General features: G+C 41.2%; 1 protein-coding gene across 26 annotated transcripts in view; it reads right to left on the bottom strand.

Moving 5' to 3' along the window:
• LOC115417777 (uncharacterized) overlaps positions 1–13,397 on the bottom strand; it is a 192,250-nt gene that overhangs the window by 165,042 nt on the left and 13,811 nt on the right. For 21 of the 26 annotated variants that reach the window (XM_030131872.1, XM_030131861.1, XM_030131864.1 and 18 more), the window contains 3 exons: positions 9,289–9,339; positions 8,313–8,948; positions 8,178–8,243 (listed from right to left, as the gene is read on the bottom strand). The exons of 2 other annotated variants lie outside the window; for them this stretch is intronic. In XM_030131872.1, coding sequence (XP_029987732.1) covers positions 8,178–8,243; positions 8,313–8,948; positions 9,289–9,339 — 753 coding nt within the window. The remainder of the gene's footprint in view (positions 1–8,177; positions 8,244–8,312; positions 8,949–9,288; positions 9,340–13,397) is intronic. 3 more of the 26 variants (XM_030131869.1, XM_030131878.1, XM_030131866.1) reach the window with 2 other exon arrangements.

The raw sequence follows: 13,397 nt of genomic DNA, 5'->3' as shown, positions 1-13,397 counted from the left end.
GATTTTTTTTTTTTTGCCAAAATCGTGCAGCCCTACTTTAGGGGGGGGGGGGGGGGGTCTGGGTCTTCATCGGGGGTACAGACCCCCCCAGTACCCCTGTAATTCAAACTATGGTGGAAGGCGGACATTTATGAACCTCTGTTACCGGTGTCAGGTCGCACGCTAACTGCCTTTAACTGCAGAAAAAATCCAGAACAAAGAAACAGAATAAAGTGGATTTGACTTCGGTTTAAAGAGGACAGACTTCAGCTTTGGTGAGTTGGTTTATTGTTTCGTTTTGAGCCTCGTGTTTGTGTCGATAACGGACTTTTTTGGACTCTATGACGGACTGACGTTAGCACATTAGCCAAATAATGCTAATGAGCTAAAACGTTAATGCTAATGCTAAGTATAGTCTACAGCAGGCATGTCCAAAGTCCGGCCCGGGGGCCAATCACGGCCCGCGGTCAGATTTTATACGGCCCACAGCTTGGGTTTTAGAATGTATTATTTATGGCCCGCTTGGACTGTTGAACCGAGTACCTGAATCATAAAAGGTTCAAAATGCAGTTTCTCCTTTCACCTCATGGTGGCAGCACCACTCTAACTCTATCTGGCTCTGTGACTTTGCCGTGAACCTTTTTCACTAATTTCTAACCACGGTGCCTGTAAATAAAAAAAACCCAAAGTTGACAGTGAGGGCCGCCGCTTCCAGGAGAGATGGGAATTACAATTTTTTTCACTGAAAATCGAGGCAATTATGTTTGCCTAATTTGTCAAGAGACTGTTGCCTTGTTTAAGGAATTCAATGTAAAGAGACACGAGCAGACAAAACATGCTAACGCATACGACAAGCTAGCAGGGAGTGAGCGCTCCGAAAAAGTGAAGCAAATTCAAGCTGCTTTAAACTCAACAGTGACTCTTCATGTGAACCTGGGAGTTCAATGAATTCACCACCAAGGCAGGCTACCAAGTTGCCAGGTTAGTTGCCTCTAACTGCTGGTGTTATGTACTTGTAGATGTGACACAAATATTACTTTCTGAATGATTTTGTGAAAGACAAGTGTAAGAGTCATATGTTTTCATCTTAAACGCTAACAGACTTTGCATTACTGAGTAATATATGAGTAATGATGACTCATACAAGTCATGTTTAAAATGAATGTGGGGTTAAGATTTTGATCAACTTCTTGGAAGTTTAAGATACTCCATACAGTTTGTTCTATGTTATCTGACTCCAGATGTGAAAGGAAGGCAAAATTGGTTTTTTTTTTTGTTTGTTTTTAATTTGTTCACACCTGAGTGGCTTAGATTTGGTTACATTGCCATTTAAAAAAATGATATTGTGACAATGAAAATAAAATTGTTGTAGAACAGCGTATTTATATGTAATTTTTACTGTTTAAAAAATGTCTGAAGGGACCACTGGCCCCTGGCAATGTCCACATTATCAGATCTGGCCCTCTTGAAAAAAAGTTTGGACACCCCTGACTTAAATGGACTAAATTTAGTATAAATATGGACCAGGTCCAGCCACTAGGAGCCAAATCCTGAACCAAAAAGAAGAAACAAATGAATTAAAAAGAACAAACTGCCCAAAATTAAAGCCAGTGACTTCAGGTAAAGACCTTTGAGATGCAAAGTTCAGAAAACGGTGACATTTCCTTGAAATGTGTGGCCATGGCGATGTGGAAAATTTTGATGTTCTGCCACGAAGCTGAAGTTATAATAAAAATGTACATGATCAAATTCACACGGTGCCACCTACTGGTAACAGGAAGTTCCAGGCTCTATGCTCATATTCAGTGTGGAGGCTGTCTCATTTCAAAGGCAGAGGAACATTAGATCCCCTGGAACCTACAATATCTCAAGAGCCATTGCACGCTGATGTTTTTCTGTGACAGTGATATTCACTACAGTTATACATATATTCATACAATATCACTGTGTTTAAAGATGCACTTAGAAAATGGAAACAATAGAAAAATGAAGATTTCAAATTGCATTCTTATTCTTGTGCTGTTTTAGAACTAAATAAGTTTTTTAAAGAAGCTATGAAGCCTGACCAAAAGCCTCTGTCCACTTCCTTCAGGAGTGACTCTATCAGTTTATTTGTTTCTGCTTCATGTTTTTTCTGCAGATTTTCTTTTTTCTCCTGATCTTTGACATTCTCCATTTCTTTTTCCTGTTTACTCAGTAACTCACTGATTTTTGTCAGATTGTTGCTCTTCTTCTTCATACATTTGACCAAGTCGTTGATTTCCTCCTGATGTTTTCTCATCCATTCTTTTTCATTGTGGACAGACAGAGCCTTTAACAGGTCGTACTTCTCATCTTTTTCCTTCATATGTTTCTCATATTCTTCCTTCTTAGTTTCAAGTTTCCTTCTGAGTTTCTCTGTGAATTCATTGTATTCTTCTGCTTTCTTTCTGGCCTCTTCTTCATGTTTCATCTTCAGATCTTCCACTTCTTTCTGATATTTCTCCTTTAGTTCTTTTCTTTGTTTTTCTTCCTCTTCTTGTCTGATCTGTTCATCTTCTCTTCTTTTTCTTTCATATTCTTCTTTCTCTTGCTCATATTGTTTTTGAAGCTTTCTAAGTTTTCCTTCTTCCTCTCTTTTTCTTTCTTCATCGTCTTCTTTTTGTTTGTTCCGTTCTCGTCTTCTTTCTTCCTCCCAGGCCTCTCGTTGTTTTTTCATTTCTTCTCTGCTCTCCTCCAGTTTTCTATCGATCATTTCTTTAGATTCTGACTCTGATCTTATCTTTGTTTCCAGATCTTGAAGTTTCTGTTTCCACTCCTGTCGTTGAAGTTCATCTTGTTCTGTCTTTCTTCTGTCTTTCTTTTCTCTCTCTTTCTGTTCTTTCGTCCTTTGTTCACGTTCTCTCTTAATGTTTTCCTCCATTTCTTTCAGTTCTTCTTCTCTCTGTTTTCTCTCTCTTTCAGTTTCTTCTCTTTGTTCTTCCATTCGTCTTTTCATTTCCATCATTTTTGCTTCATGTTTTCTTTCCAGCTCTTCCTTCTGTTTCCTCATCTCTTCTTCTTTCTCCTTTAACAGTCTCTCCATCTCTTTCTTTATCGCTGCTTCAGCCTCTTGAAGCATCTTATTAGTGAAGCAGCTTCCTCTGTTTTCTTTCACCATGGAGTCGATCTTCTTCATCAGCTCATTGACCTGTGTGGGGTTTTTATCTTGGTTATTGAACACATGGTATCTTCCTCCACAGTCAGAGATCAGCTTCTTAAATGAATCATCACATTTGTCTCTTATGTAGTCATCAATCGATATCCCACGAGTCTCCAGTTTATCTCCATGTGTCAAAAGGATGATGATGAACTTTTCAGCATTCTTCCCAAATCCTTCTTTGATGAGTTTTAATGTCTCTTTTTCCTCTGGTGTGAATCTGCCGATCTCCAACACCAACAGGAAGACATGTGGTCCTGGAGCCAAAAGACTGATGCATTTCACCACCTCCTCATGAACCTGCTTATTGGTCAAGTTTGGATCGAACAGACCAGGAGTGTCGACTACAGCGACAGGACGACCGTCCACCTGATCTGGTACTTTCCGACAAACTTTAGTGACTGATGTTTGGCTGAAGTCAGCTTTGAACTCTTCTCTTCCCAGGATGGTGTTTCCTGAGGAGCTCTTTCCACTGCCGGTTTTTCCAATCAACACAATCCTCAGACAATCTGGACTCTGTTTATCTTCATCACCTGTAACATGATCAAAGCTCCAGTTACTTAAAGGCACCACTGCTGAATCACACACTGCTGTTCTATCAAACATTTTATAAACACATTTAAATACTTACAGGGGTTTTGGCGTTTGTTTTTCAGATCTTTAATTTCAGCCTGTAGCTCAGTGATCTTCTCTATTTGGACTTGTCCAAATATTTCTGCTGTGTAGGACAGTTTGTCCTTGGACATTCTCATTCTGTCCACAGTGTCCAACACCTCAGAGACCTGCTGTTTGTCTCTGACGTTGAGAATGACATATCTTCTTCCATATTTCTGACACAGCTCCTGGATGTCATTACTCTTTTTTACAAAGTCCACCACAGCTGGAGCTGTTGGATCTGACTCCACAGTGAATAGAATCACAGTGAAGTCCCTGATTCGAGAGCTGAATGTGTTGTGGATGGTCTCTAACTCTGCTTTGTCTTCATCGGTGAGTGGACCCACTGGTAGGACCAGGATGAAGGCGTGGACGCCCTTAGGTTCACAGAGGGAGATGGACTGGAATGACTCTTTCATCACTTCTTCCTGAGGTCTTCCATTCAGGACAGGCAGCTCCACCACAGAAACCTGATGTCCACAGACGTTCACTTGATGTTTAACAAACTCTGAAGAACCTGAACAAAGCTCAGTCAGACCTAGAAGGGCCCTGGCTGCTGAAGTCTTCTCTGATCTTCTGCTTCCACACAGAACCAGGTTTAAAGGTGATTTGATAACTGTGGACAGAGGAACAAGGCTGTTGTCTTTAGTTTCTTCAATCTTCTCCATTAAAACACTGCGGTCTTCTATAGACATGTTGTAGTGTCTTCCTTCACAGTCTTTCAGGAGCTCATTGGCAGAGGAACTCATTTCACTCAGATCATGTGTAAAGACGACCATGGAGTGTTTGAAGGCATCTGGACCAAACAAACTCAGGATGGACCTCAGTGTTTGACTGTCCATCTCAGTGAAATCTGACGGCTTCACCAACAGCAGAAGAACATTTGGTCTAGGTGTCACCATCATGTTTCTCAGTGATCCCACTGTCAGACTGCAGATGTCTGGAGTTTTCACCACTGTTAGAGGTTTTTTTCTCCACTCTCCACCAATGGTCACACAGTCTTTGGTTGGGAAGGGTTTGAAGGAAGATGAACTTTGCTTCCCAAGGATTAAATTAGTAACTTTATTCTTCTTGTCTTCACTCTTCCCAAACAGAACAATCCTCAGATCAGATTCTGTGGAGAGAAAGACAATATAATGAAGAGTTTCACTAAAATGCAAAGTATCATTAACTACATTAATAACAGTTAAACTGTATAAACATGGAGGAAAGATTTAGTTGATTTAATAAAGTAAAGGTTTCATACTAAGGTTTCTCCTAAATGTTTTTCTGAAGTAGTTGTGGTAGATGGAGCTGCACAATTGACTCCTCCTCCTAAACTTTGACTTAACATTTTACCATGATTTATTTATACAAGAAAAAAAAAACTGAGTTTGACTTTTTTCAAATGACATGTTTTCCCATCTCACAGGAAGTCACAAAAATATTTTTCTTTTCCCTCATTCTAAAGGCTATGTTACTTAATCAGCTGTTCTGTGTTTTTACAACAAAGACCCTGACAGTGAAGTGACAGAATAGTCCATCATGATGTTTAGACTCAGAAGGACAGCGATGGAACAGGAGCAGTTCTAAAGCAGATGGGTTAAGGTTTTGGAACAGAGATGCTTCATTCTCTTCAGTAACAGAATCTCTCCAGCTTGTGGAGCAGGTCCAGGAGATGTCAGGTGTTTCTAACCTACACAAGATGGCATCAGATAGGTTTGAAGTCATCAAAAAGAACGCTATTTACAAAACAATGCTATTGTGAGAGTGGTTCCAAATTCTCAAAATTACTGGCCTGGAAACTCAGAAAACAGCAAGCAGATAGAGCAGCAATCAAAATACGAGACGGCAAAAGCAATGTGGTTGCAACCAAGCAAGATAAAATCAATCTGTTTTTGAATCCTGTCACAGAAAATTGTTTTCAAAACACCAGGCAATAAAGAGCACAAAATAGACTCTTTTTTTAGATACACTTAACCTACCCGTGTTGACTGAAGAACAAAATTAAAAACTAAAAGCAGAAATAACCATAGTAGAGCTGCAAAATGCAATTGAACAACTGAAAAATAACAAATCTCCAAGAAGTGATGGGTTCATGTCAGAGTGGTACAAAGCCTTTAAAGAGTCACTTGTTCCATTACTTCTAACTATTTTGAACTGGGCACTAAAAAAATTCCTCCAAGCTGGAAGGAAACTATATTATCTCTTATACTGAAAGAAGCAAAGGACCAACTTGAATGTGGCTCTTGTAGGCCTATCTCAATTCTCAATGTTGATTATCGTGTCATATTATTACTATCATATCAGATGAAGACTGGGAGCGGATATGTACATCTCAATGGAAAAGCACAAGATCTCACATGTGGAAAGAATATTGTTGGAAAAACAAAAAGCTTTTTCATAACCCCATGTCAGAGTGCACACTTTTCCCAGGTAAATGGTAAATGTTGGAGAGACTGTGGCTCTCAGTTGGCCCATCACTGTCACATATTCTGGGACTGTCAGGGTGTACAAAACTACTGGTCTGAGATCAATAAAGCAATGCAGTTAATTTTTAAAACATACATTCTCTTTGACTTCAGAACTATGTATTTAGGACTCAAAACACCTGCTGTGAAAATAGATGAATATCTCTGGAATGTTCTTTTGGCAGCAGGGATAAAAGCAATAAAAAAATAGACGGTACCAGATGAGCCAACTGTTCAGCAATTGGTTCAAATAACATGGGACATTTTTCAAAATGGAAAAAATGACCTTCACCGTTAATTTAAAATTAGAAATACTCCAACTCCAGGTTTCCTTCTGCCATTTGAAGTTGGCCCTAAATGCCAAGAAGAAAGTTTATGACTTTTACAAAAGCTCGTTCTCAAAACTTAGGGTGTAACAGCATTCAGACCCTGGTAGGAGAAACCATTGAAAAAGTGTCACACTACAAATACCTGGGTATCTGGACTGATGACAAACTGTCCTTTCCACCCCATGTGGAACATTTGTTAAAAAAGCTTAAAGCACTACTTGTCTTTTTTTACCGTCATAAATGCTGTTTGAAGACTTGTTAGAAAAAAGCTTGTACAAACTACATTTGGAAGTGTGTTGGATTATGGGGACGTCATTTACAGGAATGCAGCTGCAACAACTGTCCACTGTCTGGATACAGTCTATCAGTGCTTTAGGTTTCATTCCAAATGCTATATTCAGGACCATCACTGTGAGCTGGATGCTCTGGTTCATGGCCTTCACTAAGGCTCAGGAGGCAGTGGCATTGGTTTGGATTTATCTCCAAGGCTGTATTGGACAAACTACCCCCATGTCTCTGTCTCATCCTGTCTCCATCCACGGGGGGATCCAACTCCTGCTCATCTCGTCGGCCCCTCCTTAGAGTCCCCAGAGTCCACTTAGAACTTGGTAAAACAGCTTTTTCCTATGATGGACCTTGGTCATGGAACACTTTGCAAAACTCACTTCAGCTTCAGCATTTCATTACCTTGGGTGAATTCAAATCTGTCTAACAGAAGTGTGTAACTGCTGTCCTTAAACTGGTTTTCAACTTTTATGTTTTTAGCCATTTTATGCTGTCTTAATTGTATGTAAGTTTTATACTCTTTTAGTTCAGTTGTGTTGTACTGATGTGCCTCTTGGTCAGGTCTCCCTCAAAAAAAAGATTTCATCTCAAGGGACTTCCTGGTTAAATAAAGGTTTAATACAATAAACATCCAGAAAATTTTCAGTTGAATTTTTGCTGCTTCTCCACTCTAGCGTTATGACATCACCCACTCTAACAGAGGAGATTTTGACAATTTTCACTCAACCCAGGTTTTTTTTTTGACACTCACCTATTGAAAAGCGTAAACCCCATCCTCATACCAAATACATTTTTGCGGAGAGGACAAAAATGCCTGAGTTTTAAAGTTTAAATTAATGTCTGTAGGTCAAAGTATGGCACAGTAGTAGCGGCTGGAGACAAGTGTCCTTTTTTTGGCAGAATTTTTTCTGTCCCCATTCATTTTCTATAGGAATTTCTTTGCAGTTTTTAGCGAATAACTCAGCAAAAAATTGGCAAATCTCTAATAAAAATCATAGCACACCATTCTGGATGAACCCAAACCTTTTGGTGTATAATTTGCAGAGGTTTTCACAAAACCCTAGGAGGAGTTGCGGGATGAAATTTGTCTGGAAGATGAAGGTGAAGAATAAACGCACAGCAGAACAATAGGTAGCTCATGGCGATGCCCCGAGCCCGTCATGATTATAATAAGTATGATGAACAATAGTCCCCTGTGCCTTGTAAGCACACAGGGAAATACACCTGTAGAACTGAGTATATGGCAGAGTTAACGGTGCTCAGTCTGGACTAGACAAACAGTACAGGGATCATTTTACTCACTGTCAGATGAAGGGTTTGTCCAAGAGAAAGGGAGGAATGATTGGACATGTTTTACCGCAGTCAGCCCTGTAACAAAATAACATTATTAACATCAGCAGAATTATACAATAAAATCATAAATGATCCTCCTCTTACCAGCATCTTTAACAGCACCCATGACACCATAACCTGTCTGGTTCAGTTTGAGGTCCTCATGATCATCTAGGGAAGAAGATGGTATTTCCTCAAATTCTTCGTAGCTCAGATGTTCTCCGTTGTTCTCTTTCACTATTTGACACAGTCGTGTTAAGAGTTCATCATGTTGAAGGTTCTCCATCTGTAGATGTCTGTATCTGCATCTACTGATCATGTCTTTTACAGCTGGATGTTGTCTGTAGGTTTCTGTGCGTCCTGGACTCTTTTTTCTTGGTGAAATCAGAACCAGTGTTTGATTAAATGACTGATCACTGAAGTTTTTAAGGAATGATTCTATTCTCTGTTTGTGTTTTTCAGTGAAGTCTTCAGGCTGTAGAACCAGCAGGAACACATGAGGTCCAGGATGGGAAGCATCTGAACAGTCTTTTATGAACTTCATCAGCTCATGGTGTGAGATGTCAGACAGTAGATGATCCGGGGTGTTGATGATGACGACTTTTTTATCTTTTATTGTTCCACTGGTTCTCATACAGGAGGTGAGTTCAACATTAAAAACCTTCTGATCCAGGATCAGTTTTCCTACTGAATTCCTCTTAGACCAGTTGTTCCCCAGAAGAACAACCCTCAGCTCAGACACTGAAATGATAAATGTAAATGCTGAATGATTAGTAGATGTTAAAGGACTGTGTTTGAGTTGATTCGAAGCCTTGTCTGATGACTTGAACTGTTTGCTAACTCAGTGTCATGGACTGATGAGTGTAAATACTGAGTCCTGTTGGTCAGACTAATGTGTCTCAACCACATACATTCACATCCTGCCTTTATATTCACCTCTGTTCATGTTAGTTCTGTTCTGGTTTATAATCAGTAGCAAAGCTGCACAAGATCAATAATCATTCAACTTACAAAAGTCTTTAAACATGTCTGTTGGGACTGTGAACCTGGAAATTTAAGTTTTATTAAAGTATTAACTTACTGTTAGGTGGTAGCCATTCATAGCTCCTTCTGCGCCTCAGAGGTTGAACATCTGTAAAGACAGACACACACACAGTGGTTTACTCGGGTATTTCTGTCTTTGTTGTTGCTTTGTCTTTGCTGACAGGACAGTATGTCTGCAGACGTCCACTGTGGAGACACTTCCTGTGGACGATGAAGATCAGATCCTTCCATTGGATAATTACTGCACAGATGAATATGTTTCAGTTTCTACAGGTTCTTGAGCTGATGTGAGTACCCGCTCATTTATTACAGAATCATGTCAGAAGAACAGATGTAAATGTGTTTCAGAAGAGTCCCATTATTGACCTGAGTCCAATAAAACAACTGAGGAGAAGAAACGACTAAAACTGGGTTCAAAACTGTCTAACACGTTCCAACCTGAAGGATAACAGTGAACCATCATCTACCAGAAGATCAGATAAAGGTTTGGTCCAATCAGATCCTAAATGATGGGACACTATATTTAAAAAAAATGTAAAAATTAATAAGTAGAATTATTGAAATGAAATGAGACTGTTTACCAGAGATGTTGAAGTTGTGTTTGTGTTCTATTCATTTTCTGCGTCTGCCTTTGAATTAATCTTTTCAGTTGTAGTTTCCTTTTTTGTCCAGTAGGTGGAGTATGAGGTCAGATGTAGAGTTCAGTTAGAGTCACAGTTGGTGGATTTCAAGCTATACTGTATGATGTGGCATTTTTACACTTTTCTTTTGTCATCTTAAAATGCTCCTAATAAGCGTGTGTCAAACTAAAATGTAAAAGAAATCCACCAGGTATTGAAACTCAAAAATGTTTAATTCTCATGTGTTTCTGATAAAAGTCTGACCAATTATTTTATTCGGTCCGAATGGAATAATTGGCCAAACCTGGCTGAGCCTTCTGTCAATCATCTATTACGGCCGTCCAGCATCCGATATGTGTACCTCTGAATCTGACGCTTCACATGCGCTGCTTCTCCTGTCACTGACCACAGTCTCCTGTCTAGGATGTGTATGGATAGGACTCAAATGCACATGTGGAAGGAAAAAACGGATTTATGAACAGCAACAACTAATGCCCTGTTTCCACTACGTGGTATCGGCTCAGCTCGACTCGACTCGGCTCAGCCTTTTTTGCGTTTCCATTATGAAAAAGGACCTGGAATCTGGTACCTGGTACTACTTTTTTGGTATCACCTCCGCCGAGGTTCCAGGACTGGGGACCAGGTACTAAAACATGACATGTACACACTGCAGACCACTGATTGGTCAGAGAGTTGTCTCTGTGACCCGCCATTTTACAAAAACCAGATGCGGAAGTGGACAGTAAATATTGTGGTACATTAATTCATGTGATAACAGCCCAAAACTACACCATGGTCGGTCGAGGAGAGTCAGTCTTTGGTGGCCGATGTAAAAATTCAGACGAGACAACACGCAACGAGAGAGTTTATCAGCGACTCTCTGAACAGACCACATGGAAGTAACACGCCGCATCGCTATGACGACCAGGTATTATAAAGTCAGTAGTATCTTGTAATGGAAATGGTCTCCAGGAATGCCGAGCCGAGTCAAGCTGGTTCCACATAGTGGAAACGCAGCATAAGGAGAACAAACAGGAGTCTGATGAATGAAGGATGGAGATAAAAGTCCGGAAGTCGGCTTTGCTGGACTCCACAGACAGGTCTGCACAAAGCTCAGCTTTTATGACCGCAGTACTCATACAGGTTCATGTACTTGGTGTCACACAACATAGGATCATGGAGGATGATAAATGTATGAACTATGAAACCTCAGATGTCCACGGGAGAATTTGCAGAGGCTGCACGTTCACAGTGCGTGCGCCCATCGCCTGGGCACCTCATCTCCGTGGTGCAGTGAAGACACTGACCCAGCGCTACACAGACCAGACCCTTAATTACAGGGTCTACTAATGAAACAGGAGCAGTAATGTATCTGATTACTGAGGGAGGGGTCCGCAGACACGCCAAAGCGGACCGGACCTCCGCCTCCACCTCTGCTTCCCCCTCCGCTTCTGTCACGGTCTGTGCCGGTGGGACCACTGGCTCCTCCCTCTCCACTTTGTCACCTCATTGCCCATGATCTGACTCAGCTGTGGAGCGTCGCGCAGCCACAGCACATTACCAGTGAGGCTATTAAGGCTTGGTGCTGCGGCTGTGCGACGCTGATCCATTACATCATTTCCACCAGATCCATAACCTGGACATTTACCTACTCAGACTCTGACTCAGGTTTTACTGATTCCATGTTTAAGTTGTGGTTTATGGCAATAAATCTGCTTCTCTCCCTTCAGCACTGAGCATTTGAGACCTCTGTTTTCCACCACCTTAACAGCTTCCACCGCCCGCATCAGGAGAAAGGAGGAGAGAGGAGGGGAGCCTCACAGCTCAGGCAGAGGGAAGTGGGCAGGGCTTTGGAGGGAGGCGGGTTGTTCATGTTCAAACTTTTACTAAGCGCTGTGAGAAAGGCCACATCGGTAGGTATAGCTTTAAGTTAAAGTTACGGGAGACTTTCGTCACCAATTTTTCAGCAAATCTGTCCAACCTCGGTCATATCCTCAGTATCATGAATCTGTAAGTCTTTCTGTCATTATTCACCTGAATCTCTTCCCTCACAGTGAACAATTTTGAAGTGTCCTCCACCATAAACAGTCCGTGTGTTTATAAACAGAGCCGGGAAGGAACTCGGGCATCTTCGGAATTTTGTCACGACGTGCACTGTGGGAAGCAGAGGCTTGCGCAGCCGCGGAGCTTCAGCCGTTTCCACGACATGTTTGTTTCATCCATATAATATTATATGGTTGCGAACCTCCACTTCCCACAATGCATGTGGTGACAAAATTCCAAAGATGCCCGAGTTACCTCCTGGCTCTGTTTGTAAACTAGAGATACAAATTATTGATTAATCCATTAATCATTAGCTGGTTGACCTTATCGATCAATTAATGATTAAGTAATTAGCGGCGATTTTCCGGAGAACCTGAATTTCTTTTTCAATACGGTCTATAAGAATAAAAGCTAAATATTGTTTCTATACTTCATGAAAAAAGCATGTCATATTCCTTAATGATTGATTTATTGAACCATTGGATAGTCAGTGTTTCCTGTGGAATTCATCTGTTGGTGTGGCGGTGTGGAATGGGGGTGTGCACATGCATGCGTTTCATCGGTGGGTGAGTGGGGGTGTGTGTGCGCCTGTTTCGTCATTCTGCGGGGGGTGCATGCGTGTGCGTTTTGTCGGTGGGGGGTGGGTTACTCGGCCGCATGTGTGCAGTTCGACCGGGGGATGGGTGCATGTTGGATGGTAATCGCGTGCGTGTGTTTGTGTCACTTGCTGTCCTACTTCTAATACTATAGGGATGCGCCCCCCCGCCCCGCCCCCCCCCCCCCCCCCTTCCCCACACTTTTTCCCATGGCCACCGGGGTGATTGCAGGACATAATGTTTGACATACCTGTGATCAGGAGGATGTTTTCAACTTCTGTCTCACTGACCGTGGACTACACCAATCCCCAGGGAAAATGCTCCGATCCGATACGACCCCACATTTGTGCATGTATTTATTCGGGGGTGCACCGCTCTCACAAACAGACGGGTCGGTCTGTGTTTGGCTCCACCATGTCCATAAAGCCATTCTAACTCACCAACGCCATGATATGGTTCCATGACCAGCTATCCCAGCCATGGCGTTGCAGCGCGGACAAACCGGCAGCCTTCGGACAGGTGTGGAAAAGGGCAATTAACCAACAATTAATAATTTAATCGAGTAAATTCTTATCGACAATTAATCGATAGTCGATTGTAAACACATGAACTGTTTATGGTGGATGGCACTTCGAAATTGTTCACTATGAGAGAAGAGATTTTCAGGTGAGTAATCACAGAAAGACTTTCAGATTCGTGATACTGAGGATATGACTGAGGTTTGACAGATTTGCTGAAAAATTGGTGACGAAAGTCTCCTGTACCTTTAAATGATATTAAAGACATTTAATTACAAAATACATTGAAAAATGGTTTCATTTTATTATTAAAATAAATGTAATAATGGCATAAACTCTTTCCTCCTTTTCCCTCATTGTCATTATCTT

Source organism: Sphaeramia orbicularis, chromosome 4 (genome assembly GCF_902148855.1).
Source record: "Sphaeramia orbicularis chromosome 4, fSphaOr1.1, whole genome shotgun sequence".
Taxonomy (NCBI): domain Eukaryota; kingdom Metazoa; phylum Chordata; class Actinopteri; order Kurtiformes; family Apogonidae; genus Sphaeramia; species Sphaeramia orbicularis.
This window is presented reverse-complemented; position numbering and strand designations above follow the sequence as displayed.